At 35.3% G+C, this 21,628-nt stretch overlaps 1 protein-coding gene across 1 annotated transcript; it reads left to right on the plus strand.

Annotated features, from left to right (window-relative positions):
* The first annotated feature begins 20,931 nt into the window (after positions 1-20,931).
* Positions 20,932-21,340, plus strand: LOC113279897. The gene is made up of 2 exons (XM_026528543.1): positions 20,932-21,068; positions 21,163-21,340. The coding sequence occupies exons 1-2, from the start codon at positions 20,932-20,934 to the stop codon at positions 21,338-21,340; spliced, it is 315 nt and encodes a 104-aa protein (XP_026384328.1).
* Positions 21,341-21,628: the final 288 nt, after the last annotated feature.

The raw sequence follows: 21,628 nt of genomic DNA on the forward strand, positions 1-21,628 counted from the left end.
ATGGAGATGGAAGGTCCAACCGTTCAAGTGGTATGGTGGGTCCGGAATTGGAGAACTCGAGGAAGGATTAGTTTCGATAGAGATGGAAGGTCCAACCGTTCAAGTGTTATGGTGGGTCCGGAATAAATGAGAGAGTTGTTTTTGGTGATACTCTTATTGGAGTTATTCATTTCAGTTTTTTGTCAGGTCAGAATGAAGGAGAATTGAGTATTGAGTTTCAATTATTATCTTGTCGGATGAATTTCTGAATTTCTTTAATTTGTACCATTATTACTGGTAAGTTGTTACGTTAAAGTTCATGAATAATCACATAACGATTAATTTGTGATTTTGACGTTCAAGTGTATCTACTTGTGTATCTACCAAGCAATCCCTTTCAACGATTAAGAACCTCGAGTGTAAGTTTTTTGTGACTTCTAAGTTCAATTATTTCGGTAAGAACTATGTGTGTAAACTTAGCAAAAAGTAAACTACGTGACTCTAAAATTTATAAAAGTTGGAGGTTGATGTTGTTAGAGCATTACTCGGCCAACCTCGCATGCGTTGCTATCTAAAGCATGTTTGTCAATGTTAGTGATCAAAACGATAAGTCTTGATTTATAATCTATTATAGCTAAGTCTCGGACTAGGATAGAAAGTGTAGTTAAGCTCAAGGACTTCATGGCGATTTATCGTACAAGCAGAAGAACTACTCAAGGAACCAGTGGAACTTCTCGACAAAAAGGTATGTGAAGACTTCAACTTATCTATCACTCAAAAGTCTATCTACTATATCTCCTACTCTTTGAGACAAGAAGTCGTATACTATATATATAGACCTGGATTATACTCATTTGGTATTTCGAGCCGAGTATACCTCGCCTATCTATATCTCGAAATATGTGTTGGTAAGTTTTTCGCTTCGATCAAGTTTCTTTACCTAGTGAAGAAAGTCATGACATGTTTCAATAACTTTGAAAATTGCTTTGACGAGAAATGGTGTAACAACTATATAACGTCCTCTAATAATGTTTCAATGATTGAAATGAGAGTTTAGATTACATAACCAATGATGGACATAAGCATTGTTCTGGAAACACATTTAAGTATAAGTCTTATTCCTTGAACCAAAGTTTGCGAACTTTATTGATCAAGAGAAACCAGAAGAATGGCTTGTTGCCAAGTCCGCGAACTCAGTCTGCGAACTGCCGAACTTCTCATCCCGAGAAATTTTGCTAGAATTGACAAACTAGTTGCGTGAGTACCAGTACGTGAACCGGCGGAAGGTCTTTTGCCGAGATTTTATGCTGGAGTTTGTAAACTCTGTCCGGTTTCTTAAGTCTGCGAACTTAAGAAGGTTATATAACTGAAGATGATTTCTGAACTTAAACTTAAAAAAGACTAAGGAATGCAGTTTGCAAACCGTGGCTATAAAAGTTCATGAACCGAATCAAGTGAATCAAATCATCTTTGCTTCAATTGTGTCTTATATAGTACATAAGATTTCCTTGCAATTGAAAAACTCTCTACCTAGTTCATTTGAAGTCATTTGAACTAGTTATGGTGAAGAAGAACATGGTTGATATGAGATGCTCATATGGCTAACCTTTTGGTTAACTATTATTGAACCAACAAGTTCATACGTTTGGGTACGGTTAACAAACCTAGAAGCATGCATTATCAAGTGTGTGTAACAAGCTAAGTTTTCGATCTAACGGTTGAGAAATATTAGCTTGAATCTAAATCAGGTTTTCATCTAACGGTGGATATTGAATGCTTTGTTACTAAGCTAACATTGATTGCAAACCCTGATTTGAAAGACTATATAAAGGATACATTTAGTATTGTGCAAAACTAATCCCCACACCTGTGATACTAGTTTGCATACTAGAGTCGGTTCTCCTTTAACCTTTGGTTTTCTTCTTCTAAAACCAGGTTAACGACTTAAAGACTTCATTGGGATTGTGAAGCCAGACCGATACTACTTTTATCGTAGTTGTGTGATATGATCTTGCATCTTATATCGTACGAGTACAATCAGATTGATTGGCTTGAGATTTATATCTCCGATAGGCAAGATATTATAAAGTAATCACAAACATCTTCATCTCATCGTTTGTGATTCCACAACATCTTGTTTCGCTACCATACGATTAAGACTGTTGTGAGGTGATTGATAACTCTAGATTGTTCTTCGAGACCATTCATGTTAGGAAGACTTGCTTCTATTAGTGAACTGATAGATCCCATATTTTATTTAGAAACTAATAGAGTACCTTTTCTTGTAATTAGAACCATTAATCTATTAAATTAGAAATGAACTTAAATTGTAAAAGTAATTAAGATAATAGTTCGCCCACTAGTGTTAATGATAATAAATGACAATAGGATCACTAATAATCATAACAAAAGTAACATTAACACTTATCAAATAGTATTGTATTGAACTTTACCTAATTAAAATCTTATTAGTAAGTATATAATGACATAAGTAATAATTAGGATTAAGTAGCTATGCAGAATTATTAATAATTAACTACGGTCAGATTTTGTAAATTAAATAAAATTAGAAATACTTTCATGTGCATTGAAACCAGATAGATAATATAAGACTTATTAGGATACGACTTAAGAACGTGCGAATATATTTCATAAAAATAAAAATATTAAATTACTTAGTAATCTTATACCTTAATTATCTTTAGTCTAATAACTAATTTAGTATATCACTAAAATACATATGAAGAAGTAATAATAATATTTGGATGCTTAGTACAACAATAGACTTGAAGAAAAATAAATTCGTGTAATAATATGATACCTTACATCAATAGAAAAATCTAAAGACTGTTAGGACACATCATAATTTTATGTAGACTCGGATTGAAATAATATTTAAGTTTCCAACGCTAATATATAATAAGATATATATAGTATACAAACTCGATATGATTAGGTAAAATCAATTACAGTCATACTTAGAAAAGACTTAATGTACCAGCGGGACTATAAACAAACTAATAACGATAATGATAAACATATAGAAAATAGTTACACTACTAATAATATTATTTCAATAGTTTTGTTAATAGCAAATTTATAGTAGACAATAATATTTGGAAAATTTATATATAGTATGACAGTAAGTTAAAATATCAGATATTATAAGTTTACGAAAAATCAAATTTGGATTAGATATATGAATAAATGTATAACAAATATGGAACTACATCAAATTAATAAAATACTAAATATTAAATTACAAATTTTAGCGCGAAGAGCTTAGACATACTTATTTGTTAGAGATTAATTCAACATACTGAGCTTAGATACAACCATATTATGAAATAGAAAATTAGTCTATTGCACTTAGAGCTACAAATGGTAGATTTTATTTGTAGAAAACCATATAGGCTTGTGTTTGATTTCTTGTTGTTTCGAAGTCATTTAAAATGAGTTGTTTTATCACGCTTTTGTAAGTACGAGAAGTACCTGCATTTAGTCGTGAGATAGTAATTCTCTATAAGGTGGGGAGTTCTTGAAGACTATATGGTGACGAAAATGATATAAGGTGGGGTGAATGTAACGAGCCTCAAGCTCGTCAACGCTATTAGACCGGTCAAGAGACCATTTAGCCGATAAGGACTCGATTAATTAGAGACGAACGTTAATTAAACGATCTACATACGAAACTAGTATCACTAGATAAGTATCGAAAAGTTATGCGATTTGGACTACTCAAACGTGTCATTCGGATACCAGACGAAGAAGATTTCGTCAGAATAGTCGAAGGGAAAAACAACCGGTTTTCATTTAAACCGCTTGGCTGCCCTTATCAGTTCAATGGGTGCCTTTATAAGTTTTACTGGCCTTATCATCACAAAGACGTGTCGAAGAGATTCATTTCTCTTTTTTACTTTCTTCTGTTCTTCTTCTCCGTTTCTCTTTCGATCTCAGTCTCTGAGATTCGAGTGTTTATTTGTATGAGAATTCTTGTAGACTTTGTTTCCTTGATAACTGGGTGAGGAGGTGTTTTGACTGAAGCTGATTTAGTGCTAGAAAAGCAGAGATTTGGGTAAGTTAAATTAGGGTTTTGTAATTGATTGAAATTTCTTTATGAAATCGTTTTGTTTTGATCGGTTTTAGTTGCGTATGTGTTTATTTGAAGTTTAGATGATTCTACAAGGTTTAATTTCAGTTTCTCAGTTGTTTGAATTAGATATTAGGGTTTGAGTTTTAGTTAGGAATTGAATGAATTATTTTCGAAGGGAGATGAATTGGGGAATTAAAGCTGTTGGTGGTGGTTTGGAATTAGAGTTCTGTGACAAGAAGATGTTGAAGATTGTTTTGGTGGTTTGTGAAGTTGAGAAGTTAAAGTTGTAAGCTGAATTACAGGGGATGAAGAAGAATTAGAGAGTGGTCTTGTAAATAGTAGTATCGAAATCTGAAGAAGTTTGCAGTTTTATGGGTTGTGGTTTTATGGGCTATGGCAGTTTTATTGAACTGGCAGGGGACATGAAGAACTGATGTTGAAACTGATCGGAGTTAGATAAATGGGTTAGGGGAGAAGAAGTTACAGATATTTTGATTTTCTTGGGCAGTTATGGAACTTGAATTGGATTTGAGTGAATATCCTAGATGGATGTTAAGACTGGTGTTGTATTGAATCTGCAGTTGAAGATAGACGGGCGTGGTAGTGTTGTTGATGTCGAATTGAGTTTGAGACTGCAGTTAGTAGTGAAGATATTCTTGGTTGCAACTCACATGTACTTGGGCTGAACTTAGTTAGATGAATGAAGTGTTGCATCTGGAATTGCAAGTGATAGTGAATTCAGGGACTGGATATGGGAAGGCAGTGGTGATGCCGTTGTTGCTGATATGAGGTATGAAGGGTGGCTGAAAATTGATTTGGTGTTACAAGTGAAGCTGTTAGTGCTGAATTGGTGAGAACAATGAAGAGTTGTGTTGATAATTAATGAATTACAAGACTTTAGAATGGTCTTGTAGTTGAGGATACTGTGTATGATAGTGGTGTTGTTGAAGCTAAGATGGCAGTATTGATAGAGTTCAAGAGATTTGAATGAGTTGAAGTTGTATTAGGTTTAGTGATTTTTACTGGATTGCTGGAGGTAATGAAATTGTTGAGATGAAATGTTGAACTAGTGGTGTTGGTGGTCTAGATGAGTTGTACATGATCTGTGATTGCTAGCTGAGGATGTTGAGTCATGAGATAGACCTGCTGGTGGTGATTTCTGAGAAAGGGTGAAGATGGTTACATATGTGGCTATTGAGGTTGGATTGATGATTCATACACGGAGTTGAAATTACAAGAATTAAGTAAGTTTCCTTAAGTGTATGTAAGAGTCTGAGTTAGTCTGGAATTGGTATGGTGATGCTGTTTTGGTTAGTTGTGTTGGGACGAGTTGCGGATGTAGCTGTTGGTGCTGATAAAGAAGGTTTTAGGTGGTTGACTGTGTTGTGTATGATTTTGTGTAAGAGATTGACATGGAGAACAATTGCAGGTACAAGTGGGTTACGCCCAGATTATGAAGCTATGTATAGATGTGAAGAGTATGTTACTTAGAGTTAGGAATCAGAGTGTAGTGTTTGATGAAAACAAGACTTTGGTATGGAAGTTAGTTTGTAACTTAGAGAACTGGGTTTAGTTAGAATGTTGTTGAGATTGTGTGTTTGCTTTTGTGTTTTGATTATGCGTTAAAGTGTTTGAATATGTTCTGCTCTTTGTTAGCTGAGTTAGATGTCCGACTTAGATGTTGTTCTGTCTGACTCGGTTTGTCTTACTGAGTCGACTTACCTGAATCAGTCTACATGACTGTGTTGAACCATTGACCCCAACCTTTGACCATTGACTTAATTTGACTGGACTTTGACCTTGACGTTAGACGTTGACTGTTATTATACCTCTTTGACCCAATGTGGACTGTTAGTTGACCCAGTTGGGTCAGCACTTGTGTATTGGGCCGAGTTTAGTGGACTTGCGCTTAGCGCAATATATTCTTAGTTTGATGTTTTGAAACTTGTGGTCTGAATTAGCCTTTGGTTCCTTCTAAAAAGTTGTAGATATTCATAAGACATATCTAGGGGACTATTAAACCAACCTAATTGAATTAGTAAACCTTTAGTTGTACTAAAGATAGATAATGATTAGGTAAAATCAATTACAGTCATACTTAGAAAAGACTTAATGTACCAGCGGGACTATAAACAAACTAATAACGATAATGATAAACATATAGAAAATAGTTACACTACTAATAATAGTATTTCAATAGTTTTGTTAATAGCAAATTTATAGTAGACAATAATATTTGGAAAATTTATATATAGTATGACAGTAAGTTAAAATATCAGATATTATAAGTTTACGAAAAATCAAATTTGGATTAGATATATGAATAAATGTATAACAAATATGGAACTACATCAAATTAATAAAATACTAAATATTAAATTACAAATTTTAGCGCGAAAAGCTTAGACATACTTATTTGTTAGAGATTAATTCAACATACTGAGCTTAGATACAACCATATTATGAAATAGAAAATTAGTCTATTGCACTTAGAGCTACAAATGGTAGATTTTATTTGTAGAAAACCATATAGGCTTGTGTTTGATTTCTTGTTGTTTCGAAGTCATTTAAAATGAGTTGTTTTATCACGCTTTTGTAAGTACGAGAAGTACCTGCATTTAGTCGTGAGATAGTAATTCTCTATAAGGTGGGGAGTTCTTGAAGACTATATGGTGACGAAAATGATATAAGGTGGGGTGAATGTAACGAGCCTCAAGCTCGTCAACGCTATTAGACCGGTCAAGAGACCATTTAGCCGATAAGGACTCGATTAATTAGAGACGAACGTTAATTAAACGATCTACATACGAAACTAGTATCACTAGATAAGTATCGAAAAGTTATGCGATTTGGACTACTCAAACGTGTCATTCGGATACCAGACGAAGAAGATTTCGTCAGAATAGTCGAAGGGAAAAACAAGCGGTTTTCATTTAAACCGCTTGGCTGCCCTTATCAGTTCAATGGGTGCCTTTATAAGTTTTACTGGCCTTATCATCACAAAGACGTGTCGAAGAGATTCATTTCTCTTTTTTACTTTCTTCTGTTCTTCTTCTCCGTTTCTCTTTCGATCTCAGTCTCTGAGATTCGAGTGTTTATTTGTATGAGAATTCTTGTAGACTTTGTTTCCTTGATAACTGGGTGAGGAGGTGTTTTGACTGAAGCTGATTTAGTGCTAGAAAAGCAGAGATTTGGGTAAGTTAAATTAGGGTTTTGTAATTGATTGAAATTTCTTTATGAAATCGTTTTGTTTTGATCGGTTTTAGTTGTGTTTGTGTTTATTTGAAGTTTAGATGATTCTACAAGGTTTAATTTCAGTTTCTCAGTTGTTTGAATTAGATATTAGGGTTTGAGTTTTAGTTAGGAATTGAATGAATTATTTTCGAAGGGAGATGAATTGGGGAATTAAAGCTGTTGGTGGTGGTTTGGAATTAGAGTTCTGTGACAAGAAGATGTTGAAGATTGTTTTGGTGGTTTGTGAAGTTGAGAAGTTAAAGTTGTAAGCTGAATTACAGGGGATGAAGAAGAATTAGAGAGTGGTCTTGTAAATAGTAGTATCGAAATCTGAAGAAGTTTGCAGTTTTATGGGTTGTGGTTTTATGGGCTATGGCAGTTTTATTGAACTGGCAGGGGACATGAAGAACTGATGTTGAAACTGATCGGAGTTAGATAAATGGGTTAGGGGAGAAGAAGTTACAGATATTTTGATTTTCTTGGGCAGTTATGGAACTTGAATTGGATTTGAGTGAATATCCTAGATGGATGTTAAGACTGGTGTTGTATTGAATCTGCAGTTGAAGATAGACGGGCGTGGTAGTGTTGTTGATGTCGAATTGAGTTTGAGACTGCAGTTAGTAGTGAAGATATTCTTGGTTGCAACTCACATGTACTTGGGCTGAACTTAGTTAGATGAATGAAGTGTTGCATCTGGAATTGCAAGTGATAGTGAATTCAGGGACTGGATATGGGAAGGCAGTGGTGATGCCGTTGTTGCTGATATGAGGTATGAAGGGTGGCTGAAAATTGATTTGGTGTTACAAGTGAAGCTGTTAGTGCTGAATTGGTGAGAACAATGAAGAGTTGTGTTGATAATTAATGAATTACAAGACTTTAGAATGGTCTTGTAGTTGAGGATACTGTGTATGATAGTGGTGTTGTTGAAGCTAAGATGGCAGTATTGATAGAGTTCAAGAGATTTGAATGAGTTGAAGTTGTATTAGGTTTAGTGATTTTTACTGGATTGCTGGAGGTAATGAAATTGTTGAGATGAAATGTTGAACTAGTGGTGTTGGTGGTCTAGATGAGTTGTACATGATCTGTGATTGCTAGCTGAGGATGTTGAGTCATGAGATAGACCTGCTGGTGGTGATTTCTGAGAAAGGGTGAAGATGGTTACATATGTGGCTATTGAGGTTGGATTGATGATTCATACATGGAGTTGAAATTACAAGAATTAAGTAAGTTTCCTTAAGTGTATGTAAGAGTCTGAGTTAGTCTGGAATTGGTATGGTGATGCTGTTTTGGTTAGTTGTGTTGGGACGAGTTGCGGATGTAGCTGTTGGTGCTGATAAAGAAGGTTTTAGGTGGTTGACTGTGTTGTGTATGATTTTGTGTAAGAGATTGACATGGAGAACAATTGCAGGTACAAGTGGGTTACGCCCAGATTATGAAGCTATGTATAGATGTGAAGAGTATGTTACTTAGAGTTAGGAATCAGAGTGTAGTGTTTGATGAAAACAAGACTTTGGTATGGAAGTTAGTTTGTAACTTAGAGAACTGGGTTTAGTTAGAATGTTGTTGAGATTGTGTGTTTGCTTTTGTGTTTTGATTATGCGTTAAAGTGTTTGAATATGTTCTGCTCTTTGTTAGCTGAGTTAGATGTCCGACTTAGATGTTGTTCTGTCTGACTCGGTTTGTCTTACTGAGTCGACTTACCTGAATCAGTCTACATGACTGTGTTGAACCATTGACCCCAACCTTTGACCATTGACTTAATTTGACTGGACTTTGACCTTGACGTTAGACGTTGACTGTTATTATACCTCTTTGACCCAATGTGGACTGTTAGTTGACCCAGTTGGGTCAGCACTTGTGTATTGGGCCGAGTTTAGTGGACTTGCGCTTAGCGCAATATATTCTTAGTTTGATGTTTTGAAACTTGTGGTCTGAATTAGCCTTTGGTTCCTTCTAAAAAGTTGTAGATATTCATAAGACATATCTAGGGGACTATTAAACCAACCTAATTGAATTAGTAAACCTTTAGTTGTACTAAAGATAGATAATGATTAGGTAAAATCAATTACAGTCATACTTAGAAAAGACTTAATGTACCAGCGGGACTATAAACAAACTAATAACGATAATGATAAACATATAGAAAATAGTTACACTACTAATAATAGTATTTCAATAGTTTTGTTAATAGCAAATTTATAGTAGACAATAATATTTGGAAAATTTATATATAGTATGACAGTAAGTTAAAATATCAGATATTATAAGTTTACGAAAAATCAAATTTGGATTAGATATATGAATAAATGTATAACAAATATGGAACTACATCAAATTAATAAAATACTAAATATTAAATTACAAATTTTAGCGCGAAAAGCTTAGACATACTTATTTGTTAGAGATTAATTCAACATACTGAGCTTAGATACAACCATATTATGAAATAGAAAATTAGTCTATTGCACTTAGAGCTACAAATGGTAGATTTTATTTGTAGAAAACCATATAGGCTTGTGTTTGATTTCTTGTTGTTTCGAAGTCATTTAAAATGAGTTGTTTTATCACGCTTTTGTAAGTACGAGAAGTACCTGCATTTAGTCGTGAGATAGTAATTCTCTATAAGGTGGGGAGTTCTTGAAGACTATATGGTGACGAAAATGATATAAGGTGGGGTGAATGTAACGAGCCTCAAGCTCGTCAACGCTATTAGACCGGTCAAGAGACCATTTAGCCGATAAGGACTCGATTAATTAGAGACGAACGTTAATTAAACGATCTACATACGAAACTAGTATCACTAGATAAGTATCGAAAAGTTATGCGATTTGGACTACTCAAACGTGTCATTCGGATACCAGACGAAGAAGATTTCGTCAGAATAGTCGAAGGGAAAAACAAGCGGTTTTCATTTAAACCGCTTGGCTGCCCTTATCAGTTCAATGGGTGCCTTTATAAGTTTTACTGGCCTTATCATCACAAAGACGTGTCGAAGAGATTCATTTCTCTTTTTTACTTTCTTCTGTTCTTCTTCTCCGTTTCTCTTTCGATCTCAGTCTCTGAGATTCGAGTGTTTATTTGTATGAGAATTCTTGTAGACTTTGTTTCCTTGATAACTGGGTGAGGAGGTGTTTTGACTGAAGCTGATTTAGTGCTAGAAAAGCAGAGATTTGGGTAAGTTAAATTAGGGTTTTGTAATTGATTGAAATTTCTTTATGAAATCGTTTTGTTTTGATCGGTTTTAGTTGTGTTTGTGTTTATTTGAAGTTTAGATGATTCTACAAGGTTTAATTTCAGTTTCTCAGTTGTTTGAATTAGATATTAGGGTTTGAGTTTTAGTTAGGAATTGAATGAATTATTTTCGAAGGGAGATGAATTGGGGAATTAAAGCTGTTGGTGGTGGTTTGGAATTAGAGTTCTGTGACAAGAAGATGTTGAAGATTGTTTTGGTGGTTTGTGAAGTTGAGAAGTTAAAGTTGTAAGCTGAATTACAGGGGATGAAGAAGAATTAGAGAGTGGTCTTGTAAATAGTAGTATCGAAATCTGAAGAAGTTTGCAGTTTTATGGGTTGTGGTTTTATGGGCTATGGCAGTTTTATTGAACTGGCAGGGGACATGAAGAACTGATGTTGAAACTGATCGGAGTTAGATAAATGGGTTAGGGGAGAAGAAGTTACAGATATTTTGATTTTCTTGGGCAGTTATGGAACTTGAATTGGATTTGAGTGAATATCCTAGATGGATGTTAAGACTGGTGTTGTATTGAATCTGCAGTTGAAGATAGACGGGCGTGGTAGTGTTGTTGATGTCGAATTGAGTTTGAGACTGCAGTTAGTAGTGAAGATATTCTTGGTTGCAACTCACATGTACTTGGGCTGAACTTAGTTAGATGAATGAAGTGTTGCATCTGGAATTGCAAGTGATAGTGAATTCAGGGACTGGATATGGGAAGGCAGTGGTGATGCCGTTGTTGCTGATATGAGGTATGAAGGGTGGCTGAAAATTGATTTGGTGTTACAAGTGAAGCTGTTAGTGCTGAATTGGTGAGAACAATGAAGAGTTGTGTTGATAATTAATGAATTACAAGACTTTAGAATGGTCTTGTAGTTGAGGATACTGTGTATGATAGTGGTGTTGTTGAAGCTAAGATGGCAGTATTGATAGAGTTCAAGAGATTTGAATGAGTTGAAGTTGTATTAGGTTTAGTGATTTACTGGATTGCTGGAGGTAATGAAATTGTTGAGATGAAATGTTGAACTAGTGGTGTTGGTGGTCTAGATGAGTTGTACATGATCTGTGATTGCTAGCTGAGGATGTTGAGTCATGAGATAGACCTGCTGGTGGTGATTTCTGAGAAAGGGTGAAGATGGTTACATATGTGGCTATTGAGGTTGGATTGATGATTCATACACGGAGTTGAAATTACAAGAATTAAGTAAGTTTCCTTATGTGTATGTAAGAGTCTGAGTTAGTCTGGAATTGGTATGGTGATGCTGTTTTGGTTAGTTGTGTTGGGACGAGTTGCGGATGTAGCTGTTGGTGCTGATAAAGAAGGTTTTAGGTGGTTGACTGTGTTGTGTATGATTTTGTGTAAGAGATTGACATGGAGAACAATTGCAGGTACAAGTGGGTTACGCCCAGATTATGAAGCTATGTATAGATGTGAAGAGTATGTTACTTAGAGTTAGGAATCAGAGTGTAGTGTTTGATGAAAACAAGACTTTGGTATGGAAGTTAGTTTGTAACTTAGAGAACTGGGTTTAGTTAGAATGTTGTTGAGATTGTGTGTTTGCTTTTGTGTTTTGATTATGCGTTAAAGTGTTTGAATATGTTCTGCTCTTTGTTAGCTGAGTTAGATGTCCGACTTAGATGTTGTTCTGTCTGACTCGGTTTGTCTTACTGAGTCGACTTACCTGAATCAGTCTACATGACTGTGTTGAACCATTGACCCCAACCTTTGACCATTGACTTAATTTGACTGGACTTTGACCTTGACGTTAGACGTTGACTGTTATTATACCTCTTTGACCCAATGTGGACTGTTAGTTGACCCAGTTGGGTCAGCACTTGTGTATTGGGCCGAGTTTAGTGGACTTGCGCTTAGCGCAATATATTCTTAGTTTGATGTTTTGAAACTTGTGGTCTGAATTAGCCTTTGGTTCCTTCTAAAAAGTTGTAGATATTCATAAGACATATCTAGGGGACTATTAAACCAACCTAATTGAATTAGTAAACCTTTAGTTGTACTAAAGATAGATAATGATTAGGTAAAATCAATTACAGTCATACTTAGAAAAGACTTAATGTACCAGCGGGACTATAAACAAACTAATAACGATAATGATAAACATATAGAAAATAGTTACACTACTAATAATAGTATTTCAATAGTTTTGTTAATAGCAAATTTATAGTAGACAATAATATTTGGAAAATTTATATATAGTATGACAGTAAGTTAAAATATCAGATATTATAAGTTTACGAAAAATCAAATTTGGATTAGATATATGAATAAATGTATAACAAATATGGAACTACATCAAATTAATAAAATACTAAATATTAAATTACAAATTTTAGCGCGAAAAGCTTAGACATACTTATTTGTTAGAGATTAATTCAACATACTGAGCTTAGATACAACCATATTATGAAATAGAAAATTAGTCTATTGCACTTAGAGCTACAAATGGTAGATTTTATTTGTAGAAAACCATATAGGCTTGTGTTTGATTTCTTGTTGTTTCGAAGTCATTTAAAATGAGTTGTTTTATCACGCTTTTGTAAGTACGAGAAGTACCTGCATTTAGTCGTGAGATAGTAATTCTCTATAAGGTGGGGAGTTCTTGAAGACTATATGGTGACGAAAATGATATAAGGTGGGGTGAATGTAACGAGCCTCAAGCTCGTCAACGCTATTAGACCGGTCAAGAGACCATTTAGCCGATAAGGACTCGATTAATTAGAGACGAACGTTAATTAAACGATCTACATACGAAACTAGTATCACTAGATAAGTATCGAAAAGTTATGCGATTTGGACTACTCAAACGTGTCATTCGGATACCAGACGAAGAAGATTTCGTCAGAATAGTCGAAGGGAAAAACAAGCGGTTTTCATTTAAACCGCTTGGCTGCCCTTATCAGTTCAATGGGTGCCTTTATAAGTTTTACTGGCCTTATCATCACAAAGACGTGTCGAAGAGATTCATTTCTCTTTTTTACTTTCTTCTGTTCTTCTTCTCCGTTTCTCTTTCGATCTCAGTCTCTGAGATTCGAGTGTTTATTTGTATGAGAATTCTTGTAGACTTTGTTTCCTTGATAACTGGGTGAGGAGGTGTTTTGACTGAAGCTGATTTAGTGCTAGAAAAGCAGAGATTTGGGTAAGTTAAATTAGGGTTTTGTAATTGATTGAAATTTCTTTATGAAATCGTTTTGTTTTGATCGGTTTTAGTTGTGTTTGTGTTTATTTGAAGTTTAGATGATTCTACAAGGTTTAATTTCAGTTTCTCAGTTGTTTGAATTAGATATTAGGGTTTGAGTTTTAGTTAGGAATTGAATGAATTATTTTCGAAGGGAGATGAATTGGGGAATTAAAGCTGTTGGTGGTGGTTTGGAATTAGAGTTCTGTGACAAGAAGATGTTGAAGATTGTTTTGGTGGTTTGTGAAGTTGAGAAGTTAAAGTTGTAAGCTGAATTACAGGGGATGAAGAAGAATTAGAGAGTGGTCTTGTAAATAGTAGTATCGAAATCTGAAGAAGTTTGCAGTTTTATGGGTTGTGGTTTTATGGGCTATGGCAGTTTTATTGAACTGGCAGGGGACATGAAGAACTGATGTTGAAACTGATCGGAGTTAGATAAATGGGTTAGGAGAAGAAGTTACAGATATTTTGATTTTCTTGGGCAGTTATGGAACTTGAATTGGATTTGAGTGAATATCCTAGATGGATGTTAAGACTGGTGTTGTATTGAATCTGCAGTTGAAGATAGACGGGCGTGGTAGTTGTTGATGTCGAATTGAGTTTGAGACTGCAGTTAGTAGTGAAGATATTCTTGGTTGCAACTCACATGTACTTGGGCTGAACTTAGTTAGATGAATGAAGTGTTGCATCTGGAATTGCAAGTGATAGTGAATTCAGGGACTGGATATGGGAAGGCAGTGGTGATGCCGTTGTTGCTGATATGAGGTATGAAGGGTGGCTGAAAATTGATTTGGTGTTACAAGTGAAGCTGTTAGTGCTGAATTGGTGAGAACAATGAAGAGTTGTGTTGATAATTAATGAATTACAAGACTTTAGAATGGTCTTGTAGTTGAGGATACTGTGTATGATAGTGGTGTTGTTGAAGCTAAGATGGCAGTATTGATAGAGTTCAAGAGATTTGAATGAGTTGAAGTTGTATTAGGTTTAGTGATTTTTACTGGATTGCTGGAGGTAATGAAATTGTTGAGATGAAATGTTGAACTAGTGGTGTTGGTGGTCTAGATGAGTTGTACATGATCTGTGATTGCTAGCTGAGGATGTTGAGTCATGAGATAGACCTGCTGGTGGTGATTTCTGAGAAAGGGTGAAGATGGTTACATATGTGGCTATTGAGGTTGGATTGATGATTCATCACATGGAGTTGAAATTACAAGAATTAAGTAAGTTTCCTTAAGTGTATGTAAGAGTCTGAGTTAGTCTGGAATTGGTATGGTGATGCTGTTTTGGTTAGTTGTGTTGGGACGAGTTGCGGATGTAGCTGTTGGTGCTGATAAAGAAGGTTTTAGGTGGTTGACTGTGTTGTGTATGATTTTGTGTAAGAGATTGACATGGAGAACAATTGCAGGTACAAGTGGGTTACGCCCAGATTATGAAGCTATGTATAGATGTGAAGAGTATGTTACTTAGAGTTAGGAATCAGAGTGTAGTGTTTGATGAAAACAAGACTTTGGTATGGAAGTTTTGTAACTTAGAGAACTGGGTTTAGTTAGAATGTTGTTGAGATTGTGTGTTTGCTTTTGTGTTTTGATTATGCGTTAAAGTGTTTGAATATGTTCTGCTCTTTGTTAGCTGAGTTAGATAGAGTCCGACTTAGATGTTGTTCTGTCTGACTCGGTTGTCTACTGAGTCGACTTACCTGAATCAGTCTACATGACTGTGTTGAACCATTGACCCCAACCTTTGACCATTGACTTAATTTGACTGGACTTTGACCTTGACGTTAGACGTTGACTGTTATTATACCTCTTTGACCCAATGTGGACTGTTAGTTGACCCAGTTGGGTCAGCACTTGTGTATTGGGCCGAGTTTAGTGGACTTGCGCTTAGCGCAATATATTCTTAGTTTGATGTTTTGAAACTTGTGGTCTGAATTAGCCTTTGGTTCCTTCTAAAAAGTTGTAGATATTCATAAGACATATCTAGGGGACTATTAAACCAACCTAATTGAATTAGTAAACCTTTAGTTGTACTAAAGATAGATAATGATTAGGTAAAATCAATTACAGTCATACTTAGAAAAGACTTAATGTACCAGCGGGACTATAAACAAACTAATAACGATAATGATAAACATATAGAAAATAGTTACACTACTAATAATAGTATTTCAATAGTTTTGTTAATAGCAAATTTATAGTAGACAATAATATTTGGAAAATTTATATATAGTATGACAGTAAGTTAAAATATCAGATATTATAAGTTTACGAAAAATCAAATTTGGATTAGATATATGAATAAATGTATAACAAATATGGAACTACATCAATTAATAAATACTAAATATTAAATTACAAATTTTAGCGCGAAAAGCTTAGACATACTTATTTGTTAGAGATTAATTCAACATACTGAGCTTAGATACAACCATATTATGAAATAGAAAATTAGTCTATTGCACTTAGAGCTACAAATGGTAGATTTTATTTGTAGAAAACCATATAGGCTTGTGTTTGATTTCTTGTTGTTTCGAAGTCATTTAAAATGAGTTGTTTTATCACGCTTTTGTAAGTACGAGAAGTACCTGCATTTAGTCGTGAGATAGTAATTCTCTATAAGGTGGGGAGTTCTTGAAGACTATATGGTGACGAAAATGATATAAGGTGGGGTGAATGTAACGAGCCTCAAGCTCGTCAACGCTATTAGACCGGTCAAGAGACCATTTAGCCGATAAGGACTCGATTAATTAGAGACGAACGTTAATTAAACGATCTACATACGAAACTAGTATCACTAGATAAGTATCGAAAAGTTATGCGATTTGGACTACTCAAACGTGTCATTCGGATACCAGACGAAGAAGATTTCGTCAGAATAGTCGAAGGGAAAAACAAGCGGTTTTCATTTAAACCGCTTGGCTGCCCTTATCAGTTCAATGGGTGCCTTTATAAGTTTTACTGGCCTTATCATCACAAAGACGTGTCGAAGAGATTCATTTCTCTTTTTTACTTTCTTCTGTTCTTCTTCTCCGTTTCTCTTTCGATCTCAGTCTCTGAGATTCGAGTGTTTATTTGTATGAGAATTCTTGTAGACTTTGTTTCCTTGATAACTGGGTGAGGAGGTGTTTTGACTGAAGCTGATTTAGTGCTAGAAAAGCAGAGATTTGGGTAAGTTAAATTAGGGTTTTGTAATTGATTGAAATTTCTTTATGAAATCGTTTTGTTTTGATCGGTTTTAGTTGTGTTTGTGTTTATTTGAAGTTTAGATGATTCTACAAGGTTTAATTTCAGTTTCTCAGTTGTTTGAATTAGATATTAGGGTTTGAGTTTTAGTTAGGAATTGAATGAATTATTTTCGAAGGGTGATTGGGGAATTAAAGCTGTTGGTGGTGGTTTGGAATTAGAGTTCTGTGATGTTGAAGATTGTTTTGGTGGTTTGTGAAGTTGAGAAGTTAAAGTTGTAAGCTGAATTACAGGGGATGAAGAAGAATTAGAGAGTGGTCTTGTAAATAGTAGTATCGAAATCTGAAGAAGTTTGCAGTTTTATGGGTTGTGGTTTTATGGGCTATGGCAGTTTTATTGAACTGGCAGGGGACATGAAGAACTGATGTTGAAACTGATCGGAGTTAGATAAATGGGTTAGGGGAGAAGTTACAGATATTTTGATTTTCTTGGGCAGTTATGGAACTTGAATTGGATTTGAGTGAATATCCTAGATGGATGTTAAGACTGGTGTTGTATTGAATCTGCAGTTGAAGATAGACGGGCGTGGTAGTGTTGTTGATGTCGAATTGAGTTTGAGACTGCAGTTAGTGTGAAGATATTCTTGGTTGCAACTCACATGTACTTGGGCTGAACTTAGTTAGATGAATGAAGTGTTGCATCTGGAATTGCAAGTGAGTGAATTCAGGGACTGGATATGGGAAGGCAGTGGTGATGCCGTTGTTGCTGATATGAGGTATGAAGGGTGGCTGAAAATTGATTTGGTGTTACAAGTGAAGCTGTTAGTGCTGAATTGGTGAGAACAATGAAGAGTTGTGTTGATAATTAATGAATTACAAGACTTTAGAATGGTCTTGTAGTTGAGGATACTGTGTATGATAGTGGTGTTGTTGAAGCTAAGATGGCAGTATTGATAGAGTTCAAGAGATTTGAATGAGTTGAAGTTGTATTAGGTTTAGTGATTTACTGGATTGCTGGAGGTAATGAAATTGTTGAGATGAAATGTTGAACTAGTGGTGTTGGTGGTCTAGATGAGTTGTACATGATCTGTGATTGCTAGCTGAGGATGTTGAGTCATGAGATAGACCTGCTGGTGGTGATTTCTGAGAAAGGGTGAAGATGGTTACATATGTGGCTATTGAGGTTGGATTGATGATTCATACACGGAGTTGAAATTACAAGAATTAAGTAAGTTTCCTTATGTGTATGTAAGAGTCTGAGTTAGTCTGGAATTGGTATGGTGATGCTGTTTTGGTTAGTTGTGTTGGGACGAGTTGCGGATGTAGCTGTTGGTGCTGATAAAGAAGGTTTTAGGTGGTTGACTGTGTTGTGTATGATTTTGTGTAAGAGATTGACATGGAGAACAATTGCAGGTACAAGTGGGTTACGCCCAGATTATGAAGCTATGTATAGATGTGAAGAGTATGTTACTTAGAGTTAGGAATCAGAGTGTAGTGTTTGATGAAAACAAGACTTTGGTATGGAAGTTAGTTTGTAACTTAGAGAACTGGGTTTAGTTAGAATGTTGTTGAGATTGTGTGTTTGCTTTTGTGTTTTGATTATGCGTTAAAGTGTTTGAATATGTTCTGCTCTTTGTTAGCTGAGTTAGATGTCCGACTTAGATGTTGTTCTGTCTGACTCGGTTTGTCTTACTGAGTCGACTTACCTGAATCAGTCTACATGACTGTGTTGAACCATTGACCCCAACCTTTGACCATTGACTTAATTTGACTGGACTTTAACCTTGACATTAGACGTTGACTGTTATTATACCTCTTTGACCCAATGTGGACTGTTAGTTGACCCAGTTGGGTCAGCACTTGTGTATTGGGCCGAGTTTAGTGGACTCGCGCTTAGCGCAATATATTCTTAGTTTGATGTTTTGGAACTTGTGGTCTGAATTAGTCTTTGGTTCCTTCTAAAAAGTTGTAGATATTCATAAGACATATCTAGGGGACTATTAAACCAACCTAATTGAATTAGTAAACCTTTAGTTGTACTAAAGATAGATAATGAAGATGTATAGAACCATAAATGGGCTTAACCATTAGATAGTTCACTTAGCCTATAGCTAGATAATTATATGATATTGTGTTATGAGCCTTGTATGAGCCTTTTGGATAATCTTTAGAGTGCTTGTGTGATTAACACTTAGTCGTTATTAACAACGATTGATTCAAAGGATGATCCAGTGGATTGAACATCTCGAGGTAGGCGAGGCTTGTAATCAAAAGAGGTGGGTATCAATAACGAACTCTCTTGTATTCATTATTGTTTTTAAAAATATATCTTTTATGAAATGCATGCATGTGTTTGTTAATATATGATATATGTACGCATGTATTATTTGTGTGTATTACAAACTAGTTTTCTTTTACATTTTGGGATGGGTTGGATCATTAGAAACAACTAATATCTGTGTTTTGGGAGTATTTACTTATTTTCCAAAATGTGATTCTTTCCATTGACTGGAAAGTGGTTACAATCTTTATTTGTTGTTAGCATGAAAGGGAGAAGGTTTCCTTTTGATTGGTGTGAAATGTGTGCTCCCAAATGCTATTTCTATTTATTGCAAACCTAGATAGGCCTCGTTGGGATGAATATTATGTAGGTCTGGTTTTAATTTGGCCATTATATTTTCATTATTTCTGTACGGGGGCAACGCATGTCTCATACATGGATGTTTACTGTTCTTTTAAATTACTTTCAAAAGCTATTATATTATGTTTGTGGTGTTTAGAGAAAGTGATGTTAAGAATCTTATATAAGATTGTTGGATTTACGCGGTGTATATGGCTCTGCACTGTGTAAGCACTTCGGTCGGATATAATGTTGTTACCATTAGTTTCTTTGGATACTTGATATGTAGAATGCGCGTAGAATAAGGTACTGGTAATGTACATATAGTTTATGACTTGAGGACGGAAACCTCATGGGCACTTTAATGATCATTGAAGAATCCGCAACAGTCATGCCTTGCTACTCCGAAGGAAGACGTCGCTCAACTACTATTTATGTTGTGAATGTGTGCTGGTTTATTGGTTGGTAGAATTTTATAATTTCAGTATTACTATTATTTTAATACGCTTTATATGTTTTCCGAGTTTCATCGGTTTTCAGTAAAACCTGCATCGTCTTTAAATCATTCTAGTGATTACTTGAAAGTTAGTTGTTATTTCTACGGGGCACCCCTCTTAGGGATGATGTTCTCACATATTCTCACTTTCAGTTTCAGAGACAGATCAAGTTGTGCATGTGGCGATGAAAGCTTTGAGGAGTTGGTTTCGTTAGTTGGTTAGCTTCCGCTATGTTTATTTTGTGTTTATATTCTATTTGTAAATCAACTCACTATTAAATATGTAACACTTGAGAGGATTATTTCAGAGAGGGTTTAGATTCGGGTTAATCTTTGTTTAGAACTTCTTTCTTAATGTTTAAATAGATGTTTTAGATCGTTAGTGCCTCATTTTATAGTTAATCTCTTGGATTAGCCAGCTGGTAGCTTAGGGGGCGCTACAACCTAACAGCTTGGTGATCCATTGTCTTAGATAGTTAACCATGTATCACTTAAAGTTTTGAGTTTTTTTTATCAAGTTGGGTATGACACACGCAACGCCACACTCATTTTCAGAGTGAGTGCGGCATGAAACCGATTTTACAATCCCTTTTTCCATTCAGTAACTTGGAAGTCAGTACCGAGATTTGGTACGGCCCTAAACTCGTATTGCAAACGATTTATTTAATGTCACAACCAGTTTCAATGATTGTATGAAATATTTAGCAATACTGATCAGCGTGTATCGGTGGCATCCACCTCGGCGACTATGGTGTATTTTAAGTAACGGTTGTGTTTCTTGAAACCTATCTTATCGACTGTCCAAGCTTTGATGCACATTTTTCAAGCAGTTGTTTTGGTAAATCATAGGCACATAAAAGCATGGAAGAACAAATACCGGATATTTTAGAGTTGATCTATTGTGATGGATGTCGTAGATGTGGCTTTCATTCAACCCATCGAGCATAGACCTGAGCCAAATTTTATTGTTGAGGCAGTAGAAAGTCCACTAATTGACCTCTCTCCATTACTACATCCAGATGAGTTGACAGAAGCTAAGCCGTAATGAACTAGCAACCAAAGTAGGCAGTGCCTGCAGGAAATGGGGTTTCTTTCATGTTATCAATCATGGTGTGTCGTTCAATCTTCAGCACAGAGTTGAGGTAGCTTTGAAGAAGTTTTTTGGTCTACCATCTGAGGAGAAGCGAAAAGTGCAGAGGGATGAGGCGAATCCATTGGGTTATTATGATATTGAGTATACGAAAAACATAAGAGACTGGAAAGAAGTATTTGATTTTATGGTAAAGGATCCAACCACAATACCTGCATATTAGTGCATAAGAAGGATTTCTGGTGCCACATCATGGTTTTCTAGAAAATTAAACTTCGAAACAGCAAAAAACTGGCTTCAAGACTTGTGAAGAAATAAAAACTCTTGGTTGCCAAATAGACTCTTAATTAGCCAATATCCAGTGGCAACAGCCTCCAAGGCTCCAACTATAGTGCTAGCACCTCTAGGCGCTGGATTTACATTCGATACGAGTATTGTATACAAACACTTTTCTCCAGAAAAATGCAGCAAGTCCGGTTATAAATCCCGGACAAAATGCTAAACAAAATTA

The sequence above is a fragment of the Papaver somniferum genome, chromosome 5, assembly GCF_003573695.1.
Source record: "Papaver somniferum cultivar HN1 chromosome 5, ASM357369v1, whole genome shotgun sequence".
In the NCBI taxonomy this organism is placed as follows: Eukaryota; Viridiplantae; Streptophyta; class Magnoliopsida; order Ranunculales; family Papaveraceae; genus Papaver; species Papaver somniferum.

Excerpts from the sequence above, each read along its gene's own strand:
- LOC113279897 (XM_026528543.1), top strand. The coding sequence starts at position 20,932 with ATGGATGTCGTAGATGTGGCTTTCATTCAACCCATCGAGCATAGACCT. Across the intron at positions 21,069-21,162 it reads GAGTTGACAGAAGCTAAGCC|AGTTGAGGTAGCTTTGAAGA; the intron begins GTAATGAACTAG and ends TCTTCAGCACAG.